The following is a 22,749-nucleotide window of genomic DNA, read 5'->3' on the forward strand; positions in this document are numbered from 1 at the left end:
TTGATTTAAGTTGCAAGGGAACATGTTGGGAATGAAAATCAGTTAAAAACCTTCTTAGGAAGAGATTCAGCTAAGCTTCTAGGAAAAAACACAGTGACTCATTTTTAGATTTTTTTTTTCAATGAATTCTGTATATATACTTGTAATGTTGAGAGCATATCATATGGATGAATGAGTAATTTTGAAAGATAAAATCCACCCGGGTAAATTAAACTGGTCCTGAAGCTTTTTTTTTTTTTTAAAATGTTCAGTTTCTGTGTTGCTTTCTCAGCTCCTCACAGGTTCCCAAATTCCCTGAAAGCATGTTGTAGAGGTGGTAATGCAAGCAGAAGTGGGTATCGTCTTCCAACTCTGTATATTCAGATATTCAGGGCTTTTTTTTTTGCCTTTTTTTTTTTTTTTTCTTCAGGAGAGGAATGAGGAGCTGGATTTCTTCATCCTATTCTCAGTGAAGCCAGGAGTGTTTAGACAGCTAGCGTCATGTTGAAAGACAGGGGAAGACAGAAGTAGAGTGACAAACATGATGAAATAAGAAAGGGCACAGATGGAAAAAGAACAAAAGCAATAAGGGAAGAGAATTCTCTCAGAGTTGGCCTGGATTCAGATAAGCAGTCAAACTCTCTAAATATTAAAATTTTCCCACTGCCTAGTGATAACCGCAGTTTCCCCTACCCTCTCCCTCAATAAAATGGGTGGAGTGGAATTCAGTGGACCATTGCTCCAGAAATGTTTTGCCTTTGATATGTCATAATATTAGTAAAGTTAAAAAGCTCAGTGTAATGCTTTTTAAAAATTCAATTTTTTAAATGAAAAAAATGGGAGAAAAGGTCTGTGTTTAGAGCTTTAGGTTTAGGCTTTCAGTTGAGGCAATATCAGTTTTCATCTTTTTTTTTTTTTTTTTTTTTTTTTTTTTTTTTTTTTTTTTTTTGCACAAAAGCATCTGTGAAAATAAGGTCTGTCCTAGGGCAAAGTTTGCTTTTGGTTGCACCACTGAAAATTAAAAAGTCATTCAGTAGTTTGCTTTTTCCATAACCCCAGAACAGGCTTAAAAATATAGCCACATGTACTAAGTACACCATACTTAGTGCAGGTTTTCTTTCCAGTGCTCACAGAAATTCTAATTCTCCAGTTGCAAATTGTTTGTGAAAGGACTAAATCTGCTGGATATGGAATCAAAATAAAATGTCTGATGTAAATAATAATTAAGCTGATAAGTTAGAATGTTGTAGTAAAAACTTGAGATGAAGCGTTACCAAGATCCACCACACTCATGCTGCTCTTTTTTTTTTTTCTTCATTATATTCATTGATTTTTTAAGGCACCACCGTACATGACTCCTAAATCAATGATAGTTTGTCACAAAATTGTAGACTAGAGGGACTGTGTAACGGGGTCAAATACAAATTAGCCCAAAGGGTAAATGCAGACGGAGTGCAAAAGCTAATGAAAGACATAGCAGATGCTAAAAAATATGGCAACCATGTAGCAGCTGCTAGAAAATGTATATTTTAATATTGTCTTCTTGTTTCTCTACTTGTTCATGTTGTGCATAATCAACTTTATGAACTGTGGTGCTCAAGAAGATTCTACATGAGGAAATTGTATAGGGAGCTCTCCTGTCTAAATCTTTTTTATGCATGGAGTGACCAAGAAGGTTCCAAAAGCAAAGTCAGAATTAACCTTTAGTAATTAGGATATATTCACTACCAAGACAGAATTTTTCCTAATTTGACTTATTATTGACACTTGGAACATTGCTATTTGTTTTTATTTTTTGCCCTTTCCATTTCTCATGAGATCTTATTCAATATGTCATTAGCCTTTTATTGATTTAAAATTACCATTATGGACCATAGATGAAGTTATGATATTGTTGTTTAGACATTTATAATCTGACCCTTTAGTTTTACCAGCCATTAAGGTCTGAGTGTACCAAGGTGCATTACTGACTTCATACAAAGCTGCCAAGATCAAAACTGAATAAAAAATGGCAGCAAACTGGGTTGGATGGTCAGATTTTGAAGTCACTTTTTCATTCTTAAAAGTAAGCCCTAAATTGTCTGTGCAAAGTATGGAACTATGGAAGTGTGGAGCAAAGTGCGTGATGGTTTTCTTGGACAAGGAATGTATGATTTCTTTTACAATTTTTTTTTTTTTTGTTCGTAGTTTGTAGGGTTTTTTTCCTTGTCTTGGAAGGTACATCTTGCAGATTGCACAGAATGAAGGTATAGAATTAAAGTCCAAGTTCCTTCTGGACTTCCCATATAAAGGAATTTTTTTTTGTATCATGATTTATATGAGGACCAGGATGAGAAAAGAAAGTCATAGCTCTATGTTGATTGTACAGTGGCAGAATAGAGAGTGTTATGGCAGTTTGTTGCATGCTTCTCTAGTCCTGTATAATCTCCAAGAATCTTCGCAGAGATTTGACATCTAGGGAAACGAGATTCAGTTCCAATTCCGAATCCTTTTGTAATCCATAATGGGTTGTTTCCCCCTTTTTTCCTTCTCTCCCCCCAGTTGGTACCCCTGTGTTTGTTTAGTTGCTGGATCTGCAGCACGTGGTGTTTCTTTATGAGCACAGACAAGCCGCAGCCCGTGGAGCTCATGTCAGTACGGCTTTCTCATGAATTCTGTGGGGCGTCTGCTCCAACTGCAGCCTCTCCCCGGGGCACGAGCAGTCTCTGCAGCCGTATGCTGGCTGCCCAGGGGCCCAAGGGGACAATATTTCTGAGGCTGTTCTCTCGACCTGGATTGAGAGGCTCATGGCATTATTAGCTTCCCTCTGCTGAACAAAGCAAGATCAGCGAAGCTGCAGGATTATACCAACCACCTTCCATTTTCATAACGGAGAGATATAAATGATCTTATGTACATAGTAAAGGCTACTTTATCACTCACTTATATTTTATAATAGCAACCTGAGCATAACCTGAAACTTCCACTGAACTCAAATGTTAATATTTTTTTTTCCCCTCTGCTTGGTAATATATTGTAAAGTCATCATCCAATTTTACTGTCTTTGCCTGGGGACCTCACAGAATGAATGCTGATGAAATAGTCAATTGATTAGAGACAAGCAGTCTTTCAAAAAGTCCTGAACAAAAGAAAAGCTATGTCCCACATCTCTGAAAAATATCAATTAATATTCCATACTGAAGGTGATATCTAAAGGGAGAATAAAAAAAACCTCAAAATTGAAAAGAAAACATAACTCTTTAAGGCAATCAGAAAATGTTTTACCCTTTCACTGTTGCCTGTAATGTTCCAGACTGTATTCCAGTGCTAACAAACAGTTACCCAAGGGAATTTATAAAGGAATATAAGGAAGCCTGCAGGCTCTCTAATGGCACCATTTTGTAAGTTGTAGCAAGGAAAAACTGCCAACCTTAAAACTGAAAAGACAGGGCCATTATTACATTCACATGAACTAAATCCAAGCCATAGGTAACATCAGCAAGGACAATCGCTGGAGAGTTACCTCTTTCACTAGGCCTACATATGTATTTCTTGTATTGAATATTTTTTGTTTGCAAGAGATCATAATAGAAAGGGAATATCAGAGTTCTGGAACAATTGGTTTATGCACAAAAAATTATAAAATATTCAGGTTATTATGTTTCATAGCCACACTTCCCCCAGTCCTCATTATACAGCCGTAAAATGCCAAAGGCTGCCAGCTTGCTCCGTTGTCTGAATGCTGCACAGGAGGCGGTTTTCTCCTGTGCATAGCAAGCACCTCACAAAGTTCTGCAGCAACACATTCATATACAATGTACTTTTCCATTTGCCACACTTGACAAAAAGTCCTTCGAGTGACACATGAATATTTTAAAAACATTTTTGTGTTACATGTTGTAGGATAGGCGATAGTTTGAAGACTTCGACTCATACACCTGTTGAATGATATTAACGTTTTTGAAATATTCATTTTCTAAACTTTTTTAAAAATTCTATTAGGATATTTGTAACATTTGGAAGAAGCCACTCAGATTCTTCTCCTGCTTATATGGAGCTAAATCTGATTTGGCATCCTAGAGGTAAGTGCGTGAAAAATTTTAAGTTTCCTGGTGATAAATATTTCTTGCTTTTTCCTGTATGATAGTTAATAATGTACCTTAGTGGTAATTTCTTACCATTGGCTAAACAGCTGCTGTTTGATTGATTTTTTCAAAAATCAGATTTTTTCAAATCTTGGTTTTTGTTTGTTTGGTTTGTGTTTTGGTTTGTGTTTTGGTTTGTGTTTTGGTTTGTGTTTTGGTTTGTGTTTTGGTGCTTACCAGCTCTTTTGAACAGTGCCTGTTATTTCCTGTAGGCCTGCAGAGCCAGAGTATCCTTAAATCTCTGCTTTTTGGGACATTTCAGTGATATGAGCATGTACATGTGGGAAGGTAGACGTATAATTCAAATTTATGTATTTAAACTGAATGGATAATCACCCATTCTTTGGATTCCCATCTAGTCAGCCATGAGGTTGACCACGGGAAAGATCCCCTGAGGGAGCAATTAAAGCAAAATCCTAGACTGCCATCTTCCACTGAATAGAGTACAAGCCCAGTGCACCTAGTTATCTAATTTAGCCAGCTGAGCCTAAAACTGAATTGTGTGAATAACCTTATTTTCCTCTTTCCTCACCTTAATCATCATAAACAAGATCATGACAGCATCACAGTATTTCACTACTTAGAGTCAGATAAATTATGGCTAGGAAAGACAAATTACCTTATTAGTTAATCTTCCTGTCTCTCTGGGTTTTTCCCTTAGAATACATTACCTAGCATCCTGTGCAGTAGAGTGAACTCTTCAGCGAGGAGGTTTTTGTTGTTTATAACTGCTCGTAGAAGATTAATGGAAGCATTATATGTATCGTGTTTATGTGATCCTCAGCACCCACATATTTGTATCACATCTGTGAAGTACGCAAGTTTTCCTTCTCATCTCTCCCTCTCTAGGGGTGACTGTGTACAGGATTCTGCTATAGGTGTAGTAGAATATGTCCTTGCTTCCTCTTCCTCTAGCAAATCAAGCATAAGTTGCTCATCTTTCCTTTTGTGGACCACGCTCTATCTCTGTCCCTCACCACCACTTACGGCGTCATCTACTTGCCCTAAGCTTCTGTCATTGTAAGGTGTCTGGTGGCCAGTTAAAAAAGAAATACCTCCCAGTCTTCTCATATGCTCTCCTTTAAGCGTGGGGAGATCTTCCAAGAAATCCACGCAAGGCCTTAGTCATCTGTTCCGAAAGCAATTTCAAAGCAATCTTTAGAACTTTTCCAGGGTACCTACAAAACCACTTGTCAATGGCTAAGCCAACTGTGGCACCGCTGTGTACTGATAGCATTGCTGCTTGTGATGATTAACACCCTCTCTTCATTTCCTTCTCTGTCCTCAGGTGTCTGACCGCACTCATCTTTTTTCAGGTACTTGATTCATGTGCTCTTTGGGGAGAAGATTTTCACGCTTTGTGAGATCTAATCCATGTCTTGGGCTTTTAGAGCTTTGCAAGTGTAGTAGCTATTAATAATAAGAATATATTCAATTGCACAGGTGGAAGGTAGCAGTGGAATAAGATATGATTTGCAAGAGATTCTAAACAGTCATGCAACATATACATATGTATGTGAGTGTTTGCACAGTCTGTTTCAAATAGCTATGCATCTAAATACACAAACATACATATATATATGCAGCAAGCTATGCACTTAAAAATACCAGTTATAATATTCTATCTGTATTTAATTTTTTTTGTATTTATCATGTTTTGTAGTGTCACACAGATTTCTATTTTATACACCTACCATGTATTTGACTACTGAGTTCTCTAATTGATACTTTTTGTGTTTAGAGATCGTCTCATGTACAATAATATAGGAGAATTAGGCTTAAAAATATTTTACCTTTAAAAAATTTAGAACAGTGAAAAACAAAGAAGTTTCTTCAGCTTTAAGGCAGTGATAATTTACATGTCAAGAAGTTACACAGGTTTTTATGAGATTATTGCAGTTTTATTCAATAAAAAATAGTTGCCATGACAACAACTGTCATGCTACCTGTGAGATTATAGCAAAGAAGGACAGTGAAGAAAAGACTTCATTTTGGAAAGAATGCCTCTCTGACCTACTGGATACAGACAATGCCTTGCTTTGACTACTGCTGACTGCACAGCCACTAGGAGCTAAACTCAACATCTAGCTGGGAATTTTCAAGTGTGGTGATCTTAGAAAAACAAAACGTTTTGTAAATAATGGTAGGTCTTTTTGATGCAAATGCCCCCATAATACCATGTCAGATTGATAAACAGATGTCCAAAATAAAATGGAGATTTCAGTCTGTCAAGATTTGGGAAGAGTTGGGGAGAAAGAACGGGTGAGACCTAAAAAGGTCATCAGAAAAGCAAAGAAAACAGAAGTCTCGGGGAAAATGAGAAAACACTAGATTGCATTATGGTCACGTATTTTATTTTTAACAGCCATTGCAATCTTTCAGAAAAATGGTTACTTCATTGAATATGGATTCATGCAAATTCCAGGCATTGACTATGTGTTATGTCCTCTAGAACATGCAAGTTTTATTTTTTTGAGTACGCACGTTTCACTGCCACACCAAAAAATCTTTGCTTGCCTACTCCCTGTGGCAGCATATGCATTTTTCTTTCTGACTAATGTGCAGAATCTGTACCCTGACTTGCACATAAAAATACAGCCAAAACAACAGAAGAATACTAGCTGAGCACACACAGCTTATTTTTATGAAGGCTTTTAATCTTAGCTTGGCAGAAAACACAGGCTTTCTTATTTAGCCGTATAAAAATAATTTTATTGTTAATTGTGTCTCTGATTGTTAGGCTGTTGCAATAAAAAACTATGAAACCTGACACTAACAGAGCAAAACAATCAGCAATGGTTAATAGCTAAATCACATTAGAAGTGTTCATTAATTAAAATCTGTTGAATCTCTTTGCAGTCCATATTTAATCACAGGGTCATTAGCATTGCAGAAATGTACCTCAGAAAAAAAATGCAGAAAGTTTTTAAATGAACTTAAAATTTTCCTCATCTATCTTCAAATGGTTTTGTATTACATAAGGCAATATTAGATACATAAAGAAAAAAACAAAAACGGTGATTATGTTGTTGGGCCAGATTGTATAAAACTGCTATATTATTGTAATTAGGACAGCAGTGACTTGGACTATAATAGTGGCTTTCTTGTAAAAATGGCACCATTTCAAAATTAAAGTCTCTGGCTAAATGTGTTTGTTGTAGCATTGTTAAAGAAACAAACACATGCCAAATGCGGTCAAAATTAAACACAAACAGAAACCTTGGCTTTTATTTGCTGGGTAGAACCCAGAACACTCTTTTTCAAAGAGCATATACTTAATAACTGCGCCTTCCTGGATTCAAACAGCTTTTTCAATGCAAAGTTTTTATCTTTAAAACTTTAAGCACATTATGCATGTAAAAATATTTTTATACATGTAGTTTATAACCATGGTGTCTGTAGTGGAGTAAAATCCTGCTTAAACATTGGTAATCCAAAGCTCTTCTCCAGTGCATGGAGAGTTCTGCTGCGTTTGGGGAACTGCCTGAATAACTCTGCCTTGGCTCTGGGTTCCTTTTATCTGCAGGGCTTTTCACAGGCAGGAATTTATCAGTTCTTAAAGCTTTTGTTCATGCTTAGCTGAAAAGAACCCCAAGATCTGAGTCCAGTGTTGTTGGGGTGGGTTGGGTGGCCAGGTTCTGGATTTTAACGCCCTGTGCACTGGGATCAGAGCAGCACTGAGGCAGCAATGTCTTGTGAGACATGGAACAAATTTTCTCCTTTAATTTTATATAATTGTCCTTAAAAGAATATTACTATGGCATATTTAACATCTACAGAAGACTGAGCATAAGTTATAGCATAAAACTAAAAAACCTAATGACAGGTGGTAAAATTTAAACTTAACTATGTAATTTCAACAATGAAAATAATTTCTTTAGTCTCTGTTTCATGATGACTTGCATCCGTTACAGATACTTTTCATCAATAAATTGATGAGAGTACATTACTAAATGTGAGGACCACATATGATGGTCTGAAATGAGAGTAGAGTGGCGGACTGGCAGTGCGAGAAATTGATTCTGGGAGATGGGAGAGTGTTTTATCCTTCCCTTCTCTGCATTACTTTTATTAGGTGAGATTATAGTAACACTTCAAGTGATCTCTAAGGAAAAGAGAAAGAAGAATATGCTATTTTTTTGCCTCCTTTTTTTGTATACAAGCAGTGACTGGGAACACTGAAAAATTTCCACTCCCCTGAGTGAGGTGTTATCCATCCTGCCAGCTCTGTGTCCTTCTTGATGTTCGAAGTGGCAAGGTATGAAAGCCTGGGATGGAAGCTCTGTAGTGAGATGCAAATTATCTCTAAGTATGCAAATGTTTCCCAACTAATCTGCATATACTATAATTCACAATGCTGCCCAGAGCCATGGCAGCAGTGAGCCTCCCCTGCACGCCCGTACAAAGAAGGGATAAAAGAGAGGATGATGCAAGGAAAGGACAAGGGGCCTCCTCTGCTTGTGTTTACTGTCCCTGTCCTGAAGCAAGGTGTAATTTGGATTCAGCAAATGAAGTATGAGAAGGAAGAGGAGGTTCTTTTTAATAGCACACCTAGAAATGGGGAGTATTTTGGTGGGTGCTGTAATTCTTTTCTAAAGACGTCTCTGCTCATGAGAAACATAGTTCAACTCCTAATCTTTCCTACTCTCTCTCTCCTTATAGATGGTCTTTACTGTTATCCTAGTTAATGCAATCTTTATATTCTGAAAATATCAAAAAAAAAACACAGTTAACTTACTTCATTTTACTTATTTTCGTTTGTTACATAAACAGAATGTTGTGCCAAGAAGTAAAACGGGCATTTTTTTTTTTTTTTTTTTCAGTGTTGTCTTTTCCTTTGGACAGGCTAGAGAATGTGTGAGGGTGGCCAGGCCATGGGCAGAGAGTCGTTCCAGAGACAATAGATGTTGCCCTGACTCTGTCACTCTGGCCACATCAAACGTTTATTATGGCTGGAAGCCAAGGGAAGGAAAAAGAATCCTTTCTATTATTTCTTTTCTATGCAGTTGCTGTGACTTGGAAGGGTTCTTTCAAATGTGGTTTTGCAAATCTTAAATGCAACATATTGTATTGTATTATTAATCTTGTATTTCATATCCCTTTGATAAGATATCTTTGCAAATGCTTGAAGTCTGCATAGATCTATCAGGTAGCTTTAAATGCGTTCTACAAAGAAATGTTCAATAATACAGCCACCAAAAAGGTTTTTCTTTACCCAGAAATTTGGTCTGCTGGTATATATCATCTTTAAGGAAAATGTTTTGTTTCATAAAAGTAATGTTTTAAGTTATTGGTACTGTTTTTTCCTCTATTATTATTGTATGAACGTCACTTTTTTTTTTTAGAGTTTCAAGGATTTTTTTTTTTTTGGTTTCAAAATATTTATAAGTAACAGTTGTGTAAATTTCTAGTATGAGTTTAAATATTAATTATTTATATATTCTTTTTATTTAGGCACCTTTGTTACTAAAGTAACAGCAACGGATGCAGATGATCCCGTGTATGGAAACAGTGCTAAGCTAGTTTATAGCATTCTGGAAGGACAGCCTTACTTTTCTATTGAGCCTCACACAGGTAGGTGACCCTGAATTCTGAAGCTCCGGGTTGTATTTACACAAGTGCGCTTACATTTTTCATATCATATACTTAAGCAGGGAGCATAAATTGATATCTTTCAGTATAACTGAGTTGTATTGCATGCCTCATTTGTATCCCATCAGAATGTGATCATGAAAAGACAAAGAAAAACCTGTATTACCAATAAGGCAGGTAATGGTGACACTAGTATTACAGAAATTGCTGAAACAGAACTAGAGGTACTAAAAGTGCTGTGTGATTTGCAACTGATTAGGGATTGAAACACTTGGCTGGATGAATTTAATGAATGTAATACAGTTTTCAATATGAGACCATAGTATATTCAGTTAAAGAATGTACAGCTTGGCTTGGGAGTTTTAGTGAATATATTGTGTGTTTTCATTAAAAATGTTTTTTCCTTCTTGATTGAAAAGATTTGGGGAAAGAAAGAAATTGATACTCAGAAGTATGAAGTTTTATTAGCATGCGTTTAAGGTGTCTTTATTTCTCTGTGACTTTAATGCCTTGAGTGAATCATCTGAAAGCAGTATCAATAAATCCATTCCCTCTTTGTTTGTTATACATATGTTGTACTTGCAGCAAATCCTTTTAGTTTTGTTGAAGAAGTGTTCTTTAAAATGATTTGCTATTATTTTTATATTGTTTAACTGCTACTAGAGGCTACTTTTAATCTATGAAAGTTAAATAGCTATGATGTCTCTAGCAGTGTAACTCATTCTGAAATACACTAAAATCACCTGAATTTATGCTGTCATAAAGGAGAAAAGACATCTCAACCTCATGCAGATTAACAAAATTACGAAAGAAACAATAGGAGAAATTATTGAAGGATGTTTCTGACAACAGTAAACTTTAGTTTCCTAAACTTTCTGACCAGCGTTCAACAGTTCTTTTATTTGGTGAGGTTGTATGGTAAGTATTATGTCGCTTTCCCAGAAATGCTTTATTTTTCAAAGACCTTAGATAAAGTGTACGGAATCGCTCCATCAAAGTATTTTCCTTTGCTTAATGGAAAACTGTCTGATTATGAAAGCAGACTCTGGAATGTAATTCATTTTTTTTTTAATTTATGCTTCATGTATCTGAGGAGTGATACCTTTAAGACTGAACTTCAAGACTTTTTTATTTTTATTTTTATTTTTTATAGCAACGCAGTAGAGTTATAGAAACTAAAAATGCTTGAACTGAGCTTGAGTAAACCACTGGAAAATATGCCATATAAAATACAGCATTAATCTGAGGATAGATTAGAGTAGGAACCAAGAAAAGTGACAGTGCCTACAAGGGGAGTTCATAAAGAACATATGGTCCTTAGCTGTTATCATATACTTTTACGTAGTAGCTTAGTGTTTCCCCCACCTAGAGAGATTTTTCATTTCTTTCGCACAGAATAGTCTTAAACAAAATATTCCAAAATTAAAAAAAGGAAAAAGCAACATTTTAATTTGACTCAGGTTTATTATCTGTATTGTGTTTAAAATTGTATGCTTAATCCACTGAACCATTAACTAGGAAAATGATTTCCTTTATCTCAAAAGCTAGAGAAAACTCCAAAGGTTTTTCATGAACCTGAAAATCATGATTTTTCCCCTGTTTGACTAACCCTAAATTTTCCCTCCTACTTTCGTTTCTAGTTATCTTTTTTTTTCCCTTTTGAGCAGCAGTTCAGTTAGCATGAAAGCAGCATGTTAGTTTCTAAAAAGAATTTAATCCTAAAAAAATTCAACTGTGGCTTTTCCACAGTTCTTGAATTTGTGTTTTCTATAATATGGAACTGCTTCTGATTGAATAAGTGGTTTCTGATTCCCACTTTTTCTAGAACTATGTAGGGGAGATATTACAGTCTTCTGTAAAGCAATACAGCTGAATGAGTTTGTTTACTGGGGTCATCCTCTCTCTGTGTCCTCTATATGTAATGGCCTCATTTGTAGTGTAGAGTATTACTTGTATAGTCATTACAGAACAGCATAGGCCTACTCTAAGTTTAGAGTATGCAGCTGTTTCTATGATATCAGATGATTTTATCTATTATTTATAATGCATGATATTTTCAAATTTGCTGAATTCATTCTTGTCTTTGTTATTCACTTCGAGAAGCTTATTAGACATCTTAAATGTCAAATCATATAGAGGCTTCTAGCATAAATTTGTTGGCAGGAATATAGAAACTAGAAACTTGCACAAAATCTAATAGTTAAGCAAACCAGATGTAAGTATTCCTGTAGGAAATGCAGTTATACATTATAAAAGGTGAAAAACGTTGTAGATCTTCTGAGAAAGGTGTTGATTTCAGAAAAATGTAAAGATGTCTGCAGCAGATTTCCTTGGTAATACAAGAATTTTGGAACAAAGATGTCATAGAGTTTATTACATTCCCTAGAGAGTCTTGTGAGTAGTTACATACAGCTTCAAAAAGTAATATATTAAGATAGCTACAATTTTCCAGTAGCTTGTGTGTATTTCACTTTTTAGAGGTAGTGACACATAGAACATGCACATTAGTTTAGTGGCTTTATAAGTTGATTAGTATGGTTGTTAACACAAATGGATAGAGTGGAATATGCATTTTTACAAAACAAAATGTCCAAAGCAGATAGAAACAAGGCTGATGTTTGATTTTTTAGTATATTTATCTAGTCTTAGCAATGTGGGCTGTCATGCCTAATTTTTTTTTTTCCTACTAGAAAAACACATTATTTACACATTTGTATATAGTACTAAGGAACCTCATTGAAACTTTTAATATGTGAAAGATGTTCAAATAGTATAGTTACAAGCTAAATGAGAAGAGCTACATAGAATACTATCTTGTCAAAAGCAAAAGAAAAATGAATGTCATCCTTCAAGTAGAGTTGCTCTATAGTTACATTGTCATGTGTCATTTCTATATAGAAAATCTTTCCAATATATTTGAAACTGAATTGGTGCTGAACACAAATATTACATCTAGACTTGTCCTTTTCCCCAAACGCTATCACTACTTTAAGGAATAGAATATGGTAAAGCAACAGCATTAAAACTATGTAGGTTTTCCTTTAATCATAGGAGAGTATTAAAAGTCTAACTTCAACCCTGTATGGCCAACTGGCTTGCCTTTTATTAGATTTGTTTTTAAAAATTAAGGAGAAATTTAGATTGACCGACTGATAGCAGATTTGCTGAACAATCATGTGTATATTGTTTATAGAGGTGTATAAGTTGTATGTATTTTCCCACAATCCAAATACAGACAATCAAAATGCTGGGAGAAGGGATTTCTTGAAGCTGCTAAAAGTAGCTATAGTTCTCACTTTTAAGGTTTTTCAAGGATATTAAATCTTGACTGTCAGCTTTAAAATAAGATTATCATAATGAAACCTAATATGAAGTGACTGTGTTCTACAGTACAGGAATGGCAGAGAAAATAGATTTTTCAGCTGTGTCTTATTTACATTTCATATGAACTTATTTAAGTAATATCACTCTTGCAGATACACATGAATACAGTTACATGTGCAAGACAAATTAAGCCAAATATCTTACTCAGTTGGAAAACTTGTTCTATTATTCAATCATAAACTTTTACCGTATGTGTATAGAAATCAATTTTTTTAAAGCTGCCATCTTGTATAAGGTCACAGAGTACAATGGCCGAAGTTTGAGTCAATAAATCTGAGATGAAAATAGAAGAGTCAGAAGATCTAGAAAACTTAGCAGTCTTCTAATAGAATATAGATATTTCCTTGGAGAATGAATAATTGATGTTTTTCTATATCTCTGCAAAAATATCTCATCATTAATTTCCAGGTGAAATTGCATGTGCTTTGTTCATCAGAGCTCTAAATGATTGGGTATTTGTCCCCCTCTGGACCCAACTGTTGCATATGAGATACCTTGTGCTTCTGAAATCATGAAATGAGTAGTTAACTCTAAAATGATTAAGCTTAGGAAGGATGGCTCTCCACAGAAGGCAGTATCAAATCTTCTCTTTTAATTTACAGTCTTTATTATCCTCAGACATCTAGACCTTGAAATATAGCACAGCAGAAAAAAAGGAAAAAACAAATATAACAAGATAAATTACAGTAACCTTTCAGTTACAGACACCTTTGTGATGTTGCGAACTATTTTGTGTATCAAGTTGTTAATTCCCAATTTATTCATAATTCTGACCATCAATAATAACTCAGACTGCCCTCAAACTATTTTATATTGTACTGATGAGACCCATCATCATCAAAGACTACTGAAATCCTGAAGAAAGTTCAAAGCCGAATAGCTAAGGTAAGATAGACTAAGGAATATGACATATAATGGGGGATTGATTGAACTTAATTTGTATAAACTAGATAAGAGGTGATTAAAGGAGGATATGAAAAATCTGTACAAATATTTGAGAGGTGCTAATAGAAGAGAGTCATGAGGACTCTGTCTGTAGTTAGTCATGATAAAATGACAAAGTAGCATTTTCAGACTAGAGAGAGAGAGAGATGGGGAAACACTTTTAATGGAAGAAGTAATGTGCCCACTATAAGTGGAAAATAATGAACTTATGAAAAGAACTAAGTAATGTTCCTCAAAGTCCTTCTAAATGGCTCAATTTCCAAAGAGTTGAAGTTCAAACCCTAGTGGGATTAGTGTAGAGGAAGAACATATTCTACATCAATCAGAACCAACGTTGAACTAGTGCTTTCTAGCTCGTTCTGTCAACTGCCGTTGCTGTGATGGCTCTGTCAATTACTGCAGATTTAGTTGCAGTTAGCTAATTTTTAACTGAAATAGCTTTAGAATATATGAACTGAGATGAGTGGACGTGGTTGTGTCATAACAAATGATTTGTGTGAACTCTAGCTTTGCTTCCTGAGCAAAAGTGGATGCAGAAGCGTAGGATAAATTTATGTGGCATGGAGAGCACTATCATCACTGCTAGTGAAGTGAAATAGGCTCCAGCACCTCTGGAGTTGGTGATGGAGTTGAAAACTGCTTGGGACAAGAGCTATCATTTGGATATCACATTATCAATATGGATAATAAGTCAAAGGGGTATGTGTGGTATGTTGGAAGGAGTCCTAATAATTTACATTGGGTAGGAAATAGATGACATTTTCCTTATGTTAAGTAAGAAAGGGGCTACATATCTGCATTAAATAATGTTGCACTTCAATGGACTGAAGTAGAGAGAGGAATTTGAACTACAGAGCTAGATTTGGAGAACATTTCTAAAAGTATCCAGAGCCACTCCGCACAGTGTCCAATGTAATTATATATATTAGGGGATCAGTAGAAGTACAGTTCTAAGGTAGCAGGTTTATAAATGCGGTGCATTATATAAGTGCTTATTTACTGCATCCATTCTCAGTTAGTGTGAGGAGATCCTTACTCTATGCTGTGAAATCTTGCTCCCAGGGGAAAAAGGCCTGATTGGTAACCATAGATGACAGCTTTTTCCTATATAATAAAACCCATAGAGAAGTTCATCTGAATGAAAAGACAATGTTGTAATAGATGTTATAAATCTTATTAGATAGCCTACAAGAGTGATATAAGTCATGAAACAGAGGTGATCTTTATATACATTGGGAAACTTGCAAAATCTACTTGAAAATGAAAGCCTGGTCAGAAAAATCAAACAAAGAAACAAACAAAACACAAATGGAAGTAATACAGGATGAAAAATAAGATACAGCAGATTGTAGGATTCACAAGAAGTGAGATTTATTACAGCAATATTTGACCTTCATCACCTTCATCTCTTTGTTTGACAGGGGAGCAAGCATTGTCATCTGCCTTATAAACTTAAAAATAAACCTGATGACAAAGCATGCACGTTGTTGGTCTCTTTTTCTTAAGAGTAAAAAAAGGCAAAGAATCACTCCAAATGTTCTTATGTAACATAGTATTTAATGTCCTAGTAATTATTTTTACTGCGGCTAATGGTTTTTATTTGAAATATATCTACATCTGAATGTAGCTTGGATGTTCCTGTAATTGATAACTTTTTAGAAAGTTAGCCAATCTAGATAGAGACAGCAGATCTTTCTCTTTTCTTATTAAAATAAAAATTCAGAAACGTTAAAACCAAGTTAGAAGTGGGGATAAATGATAGCTTTTATTAATATTATTATCATTTTTTTTTGTGAAGGGTGAATTGAATTAAGAAATAGTGAATTCATATGCTTGTACCAGCTCTTCAGAGGATTAGACTTCTTTAATTTTCAAGAAAGTTTGCAGCGATCTATTCCTTTTTTTTTTAGGAATTATGGTGCAGGTTTTCCAGAGGTCTCCAAGTGAACATTTGTTGTAATGTACTGCTAAAGCATCACTGAAATCAGTGCACTTCATGAGGATACAAAAAAATGCATCTTGTGGCTCTCTAAGGAAATTACAAGATTGACTTTTCAGGAGAGTGGCCCCTAAATGACTGTTATATTTAATAAGAATCTCCACCAAGGTTTTAGCACTGGAGGTAGATCAAAGCAATTACTTAGTTCTTCCAGAATGAAGAAAGGTAAGTTCCAAAGCATGCAAGTTTAAATAGCAGAAAATCTTCATCAAAATGTGTGAGATGAATGAGGTAGTTAAGAAAGGCTCTTCGGGGTGAAATTCCAGTTTTGCATAGTGCTTTCTTGGTTTTGTTCTATGTTCTCAATTATTATTATGTGTAGTGTTACCATAAAGGGATCCTTAGAAAAAATAGAGCGGAAAATGAAAAGTGAAAAACAAATCTTTATTCCTGCTGTCCTGCTTCTCTTCTTTCTCTGCATTGGCTACAGCCTATGACACATTGCTCCTTTTCCCCTGATGTCTTTCAGCATGAGACAGTGTATATTCTTCCAAATAGGTTTTTGAAAGTAGTCCAGAGGGGTGCATTTTAACTGATTCAAGTTGTGAGGCAGATTGTGTAAATTGCTCAGTGTGTGCATTTAGAACCACTGTAAAAGTAAATCCCATTTTGCAGCTGTTTTATTTGCTATTGAGCAGTGTGACACCAATAGCTGTTTAGGAAAAGCAACTCAGCTTAAAAAAAAAAAAAAGAAAAGAAAGAAAAGAAAGAAAAGAAAGAAAAGAAAGAAAAGAAGGAACATCCAGCATAGGAAATGGTTTCATTCTTTGAAGAGGGATGTTTCCCCTTGATTTCTTTGCTTTCCAACCCATTTCCTCATGTTTCCAGCTTCAGTCAGAGCATATTAACCAAATTATGATGCAGATATCTGTTCACTGGTTCTACTAAAAGTCCTTTGAGGGTTTTCACAGGGCTAAGGTTTGCTGAAATACTCTTAAAATACATGGAGAATGAAGCCTTTTGTTAATATGGATGTAAGAGACCTGAAGTGAGTATGTAGTAAGTATCCTTGCTCCAAAACAATACCAGGTCTACATTCTTGACAAATATTTGCCTAACCTTTTCTTAAAATCTTCCAGTTAATGAAATACTATAAATCCTGCAGGCAGCCTTCTCTTTCTGAACTTACTTTCCTCCTGAAAAGTTATTCCCCTAATGTTTTACCTAAATGTCCTTTGTTGTGGTTTAAACCTATCTTGTGATTCATATTTGAGGCCCAAATATTTCGTTACTGGCTTTCTGCTGTTATACTTGCTGCTTTGGACATCCTGATCCATCCTGATATGTAAAACTAGGCATACAGTTCCACCTTCAGCTTTAAGATACTACCTAATACATTCCCAGAAAATATTTGAGTATTTTTAACATCTCATTTTGACTCCACATTCGTTTTGGTCTTGTGAGTCATCTCCTGTCATTACAAAGTTAATTGTTTCACCCGCACAAAATACTTCAATATTTGCCCACTGAGTTGCGCCACCCTTTTATAGACTGTCCAATTTGTTTAGATTGTTTTGAAGACTAATCGTGTTCTTACCCTATTTGTTCTTACTCTGTTTACTCTTTTGAAGGTACTGAACGTAGCCTGGTAACAATAAACTTGCAATTTGATTGTATCGGATGTATAAAAACCTTCAGAACCTATAGTAGTAATTAATTTGGCTTGATGGCAACAAACATAAGGCAGAGCCTGCTTTTTTGTCTGAACTTGTAGTCTGTAAAATTTTCAAATATAGAAGACAATAACTCATAATATTTTAGGGAAATTATTTCCAAAATTAGAGGATACAAGATTGCCATCGCATTGTGTTTAGTGGTTTACATAGCAAGTATCTGATTTTTTTTTTTTTTTCTTCTAAATGTCTTATACCACCTTATTCTTAACTTTGTTCTGTACTCCAACAAGAAGAGGATGTCTGGTTAGATTCTCAATATTATGATCTTAAAAATGGTCTCTAATTTCTATTTAACTTAATTTGTAGTAATGAAAGAGAATAGAAATGTTTCTTTATTTGCCATGAATATGTGAATTAGATAAACTAGGTGATTTAGCTAAAGAGCATCTTTTTAAAGGAGCTCACTGTTGTTTAATAGGAACCAAGCTAGGTAAAAGAAAAAGAGCTATTTGAAGTCTCCATGGCTGGACTAGTCCTGATTGAAAAATAAACATTTATATATTTTATTTGAAAGAAGTATTGATTAGTATCCAACAAAATACTTGCAATTTTTAACAAAATATATACTGAAAACTAATGAAATGTATGATCCAGCACATGAACAGGTATTTATGATCCAGGGTGTGAATTGGGCTGTTCTTGCTGAATGCACAATTTGAAATGAAGTTCTTACTTTCTAAAGATTTCTAAAGGCTTGGGAGTTACTGTCAATGTATGTCTGTACAATGTCCTTTAGCTCTGTAAGTACAGACCTCTGTGAAGAGACACTTTTTGTCTCAGAAGAACCCTCAAGCACCATGGTTAAAAAAAATAAAATAATAATAAAAAAAAAAAAAACAGTGCAATGGTGGATTTGATTTTCCTTGGCACTCTTACACTTCACTTACCAGTGGGATAATTCATGAACTTGAACTTTGTGCTCTCTTTTTACGGACAGATGATTTTGTTAAAAATATGGTTCAAAAGCAGGATTAAAAGGGAAAAAAAAAAGCCTATTCTTCAATTTAACATCTAGGGATATTTTCCAGATGTAGAAGGTTTTGTTGGATTGCTTTAGTTTCATTATTATTATTATTATTTTAGTGGACATTACCATGCTGTACTATGATGAGCGTGAATTAAATTTACCATTAAACGTTTGTATTTTTTTGTATATATGTGTATATAATACATTAGGACAAGTACTGGAAAGAGAATTTTATTGATTCTGTTAGATGTCCATGAAATTTGTAAGAGCTTGCAATGGATTTGGCCCCATATCTTTAACTGGACTATCCTTCACAGAGAATTTTCTACTAGCCCACTGACATTTTAATTTTGATATACCATAAATAATTTTACTACTTTCCATAAAATATTTCTAACCCAGCTAAATAGGTGGTAGTAACCTACTGAGGTTGTTTTCCAACAAGGTGCCTTACCAGAAGCATTGGAGTGGCTGTAGGAATTTTCTTTATTGGTGACTAGATTCTGAAAGACAAGCTATTATTCTCAAGGAGAAGTTTAGGTACTTGATTTAGGATTTTTGGAAGCATCTGTACCCTCTCTTTTGTACCTCCTCTACAAGGTCAGGTTAAATAATGATTTTGTTTTTAAAATATTTCAAAAAAAATAGTATGACAGGCGCAATTAACAGTGCTAGCAGATTCTATCTACTATGAGATGATCTTCCATTTTTAATTCTGTGGGAAAAGCAATTAATTTCTGTGAAGGATAGGACAAAACCCAAAATGTTTATCAAGAAAAAAAATGTTCAAATAAATCATGGGTTAATTAATTCTCTTTTTTGACTACAGTGTCATTAGACTTTTGATTACATGAAGATAGGTTTCTTAGATCTTTAATATACTTTTCTGAAAATTGCATTTTTTTTCTTTTATCCTTGCTATTACGAGGAAATTCAACTGGACATTTAGTAGTTCAGTTTTTATAACAGAGTTTATCTGTATTTATAAGAATAGCTATACCTACAAAACTGAATTTAGATCTGTACCTGACCACCTCTTTCTCTCCTTTTGTTCCTCCCTCTCCTGACTTGTAGCTATAATTAAAACAGCTCTTCCCAACATGGACAGAGAAGCCAAAGAAGAATATTTTGTGGTCATCCAAGCCAAGGACATGGGAGGACATATGGGTGGACTCTCTGGAACTACAACGGTGACAATTACGCTCACTGATGTGAACGACAATCCTCCTAAATTTGCACAGAGTAAGTGACGTGCTGTGTATGTATTGCCCCATCTAAGAAAATCATATAGCCCCTTTTTATCATTTTACTGATTGGGTTTATAATGTAATTTAAAAACACATAGCTGCTGTTAGAGAAAGATTAACAGTCCTCTGCCTCATTAAGAGCTTTGAGAAAGAGGCTGTTATGTCCACACCAGTGTGCACATGTCCTTGTGACCCCTCTTTTGTCTGCCCAAAATGGACTGAGGATTTTTTTTTCATTTGTCTGGGTAATTTTGTTTTCACTTCCATTGTTTTAAGTGTTAGTTGCTTTTATACTCACTTCCTTCTCAGATGCAGACAAGTGACACCACCACTCAAAGAGTTATATAATTGATAAAAGAAATAAAAGGAATTTGAATAATTAGGTATGAGTGAGGAAAATAAAGAAAATAAGTCTAAATCTAGTTAATTGTTAATCTTTAATTCAAAATCCATATTTACTACAGTGCTTCCAATGGATATCTTGCTGGGTTAGGTTAAAATGATTTGGTATCCTGCTGAGCTTCTCTACAAGCTTTGTACTCTCTTTCAAAGATGAAGACAAAAAGGAGAGAGTTGAAGGAAGAACATAATGACTGGATCAATTATTTGGAGCATTTTCTGAGTTGTTTTCTGATGCAGTATTAGAAACCTATCTTTTTATCCAGCATATTCTGAAAAACTAAAGTTGTTAAATGATTTGGAGAGTGTTTATATGTAGACTTTGTATCATTTTCCATCTTTGATAAACAGTTTTTTTAATAAGTTTTCCTTATGCACCTAGGATAAAATTAATTCTTTTTTTGCACATGTATCACTTAAGTTTTACTTTTGCCCTCTTTTGAAGCCACAAAGAGTGAAAAGGTTTTGTACTACTACCCTGCATGTGGTAAATATTCTCCAATATTCTGGAAAAGGAATGTATAAACACATATAGAGAAGAACTATAAAGTATATAAGCAATGTAAGAGCTTGTTTTCCAAAAAATGTGTTTTACCAGCTCATCCTAGTAAGGTTTTTAGCAGATAAGCACTCTATGCACAACAAAAGAGTTTCTTTTGTTATAAAATATGATGAAATGCATATCTTCTTGACTTCATATCACACCACGTTACTTGCACTTGTGCAGCAATGTTTCTCAATGTACAATGACAATTCCCTTAACAATACGAACATCTATGGATGAGACTCCTGGCTAAACCATATCACCCTAATGCAGAGAGACATTTCTTTTATACGTGTAATGTACAGTAGTTCTAAATCTGACTACAGATCTACTTTTGCCAGCTTACCTGGCTTTTGTACTTGTATCAGCACTTTCTTTGTCAAAAACCCCCTGCCTGCCAGTAGGAAACAAGCGGATGGTGTCTGTCTGGGCCCTGGGAGACAGGTAAGCAGATGAGAAAATCAGCAACACAACTGGTACTAATTGGTACATTCCCTGGAGGTCTCAGGAGGAAGCCCAAGGAGTGAATACATATGAAGAAAAACTGCATTTTTACTGTGCAGGTTACTCATAGCTGTTCCTCCCTGGATGGGATACAGTGACATGTTAACTGGATAGCATGAGGAAGAGAGCATCACAAATCCCTGAAATATATTTGCTATGTGAAAAATTAATTAGACTAATAAGACCAGTTTTCCTTCAACAGAGTGACTTGCTATCTTTGAGACAATTTTGTTTATAACCTTGTTATATCCGGTTTACTCTAGCACAGCATTCCAGCTAGCGTATGTTGTAACTATCCTGCTATAACACTGTTATATAACTGCATTAGAACAAAAAAAAAGCGTAATATTTGTATTACCTCTATATTGCATTTTAATGAGATTGTGCCATAGTAAGTATCATAACTGGGTACTGCTACAAATTCTGCATTTTAAGAACACATGTTCACAGCATTCTGCCTAACATTTCAGATGAATCATGCTTCAAAACTTACACAATAGTTGCTCAACTCCTTAACATTTTTTACATTGTTAAAACGTGGTTTGCCTGTTAAAGTAAGAATGGATAAAACTTACAATAGAACCTAACCAGTAGAAATAGAAATTTATAAGATGTAATACATGCTGCTTTCACAATAAATCATAATGAACTCAAAAAGCAGGGTGTTTTATCGGTATATTGTTTCCAGGTAGAACAGAAATGTATATTTATGGTTAGATTTCAAAGAGCCTCTTGGGTTTTAGAAATGAAAAAGATGAACTTTCACTACTTCTGTGATCTCTCTGAAGTCATTTTAGAGGCATTTTATAAGTCATTGAAATTTTTAACCCAACGGTTTATGATAGGATTATTGAAAAGAACTGTGCATGTCTGTCAAAACTTGGGCTTTTCAAAGATGTTTAATGTAGATGTTTGGTCTGCTCTGACCTATAAACACCTCAACAAGACAATTGATAATTCTCAGGAGTACTTTTATAAAAAGTCAGCTGCATCATAATAAAAACATTTTTTCAAGTATTTTGGAAACTATCTTAATAAATCTGAGAGAAAAACACCAATCTAAAAATGCAATCAACTGTGTCTGGAGAGTCAAACCACAAAGTGTGGACAGCAGTATAAATTATGAACCCATAATTTATCCTCCTGAGGCATTTGATTACTTTGTCTGCTCATTGTTTGTGAGCCATTATGAGTATCCTTGAGGAATCTTGATGATCTCCAAATTATCTCTAATAATAAATTAAAGATCTGAAAGTGTAAAAGGCATGTTTTTAGTATCTGATGATTTGCTGCAGATAAAAGCCAAAGTTTCATAACTGGATGTTATTGAAAATAGATTGCAAGGCTATAAATATAAAGGTATGTTCAACAGTGTCTTACAGTGGATTA

The 22,749-nt window shown here is 34.8% G+C and overlaps 1 protein-coding gene across 2 annotated transcripts in view; it reads left to right on the top strand.

Annotated features, from left to right (window-relative positions):
- Positions 1-22,749, top strand: part of CDH8 (cadherin 8) — a 107,088-nt gene that overhangs the window by 35,922 nt on the left and 48,417 nt on the right. The window contains exons 3-4 of one of the 2 annotated variants that reach the window (XM_026036514.1): positions 9,558-9,677; positions 19,741-19,908. In XM_026036514.1, coding sequence (XP_025892299.1) covers positions 9,558-9,677; positions 19,741-19,908 — 288 coding nt within the window. Of the gene's footprint in view, positions 1-9,557; positions 9,678-16,077; positions 16,189-19,740; positions 19,909-22,749 lie in introns of those variants that run through there. The other variant, XM_026036512.1, reaches the window with a different exon arrangement.

Source organism: Nothoprocta perdicaria, unplaced genomic scaffold, assembly GCF_003342845.1.
Source record: "Nothoprocta perdicaria isolate Ctin4 unplaced genomic scaffold, notPer1 scaffold_18, whole genome shotgun sequence".
NCBI lineage: Eukaryota > Metazoa > Chordata > Aves > Tinamiformes > Tinamidae > Nothoprocta > Nothoprocta perdicaria.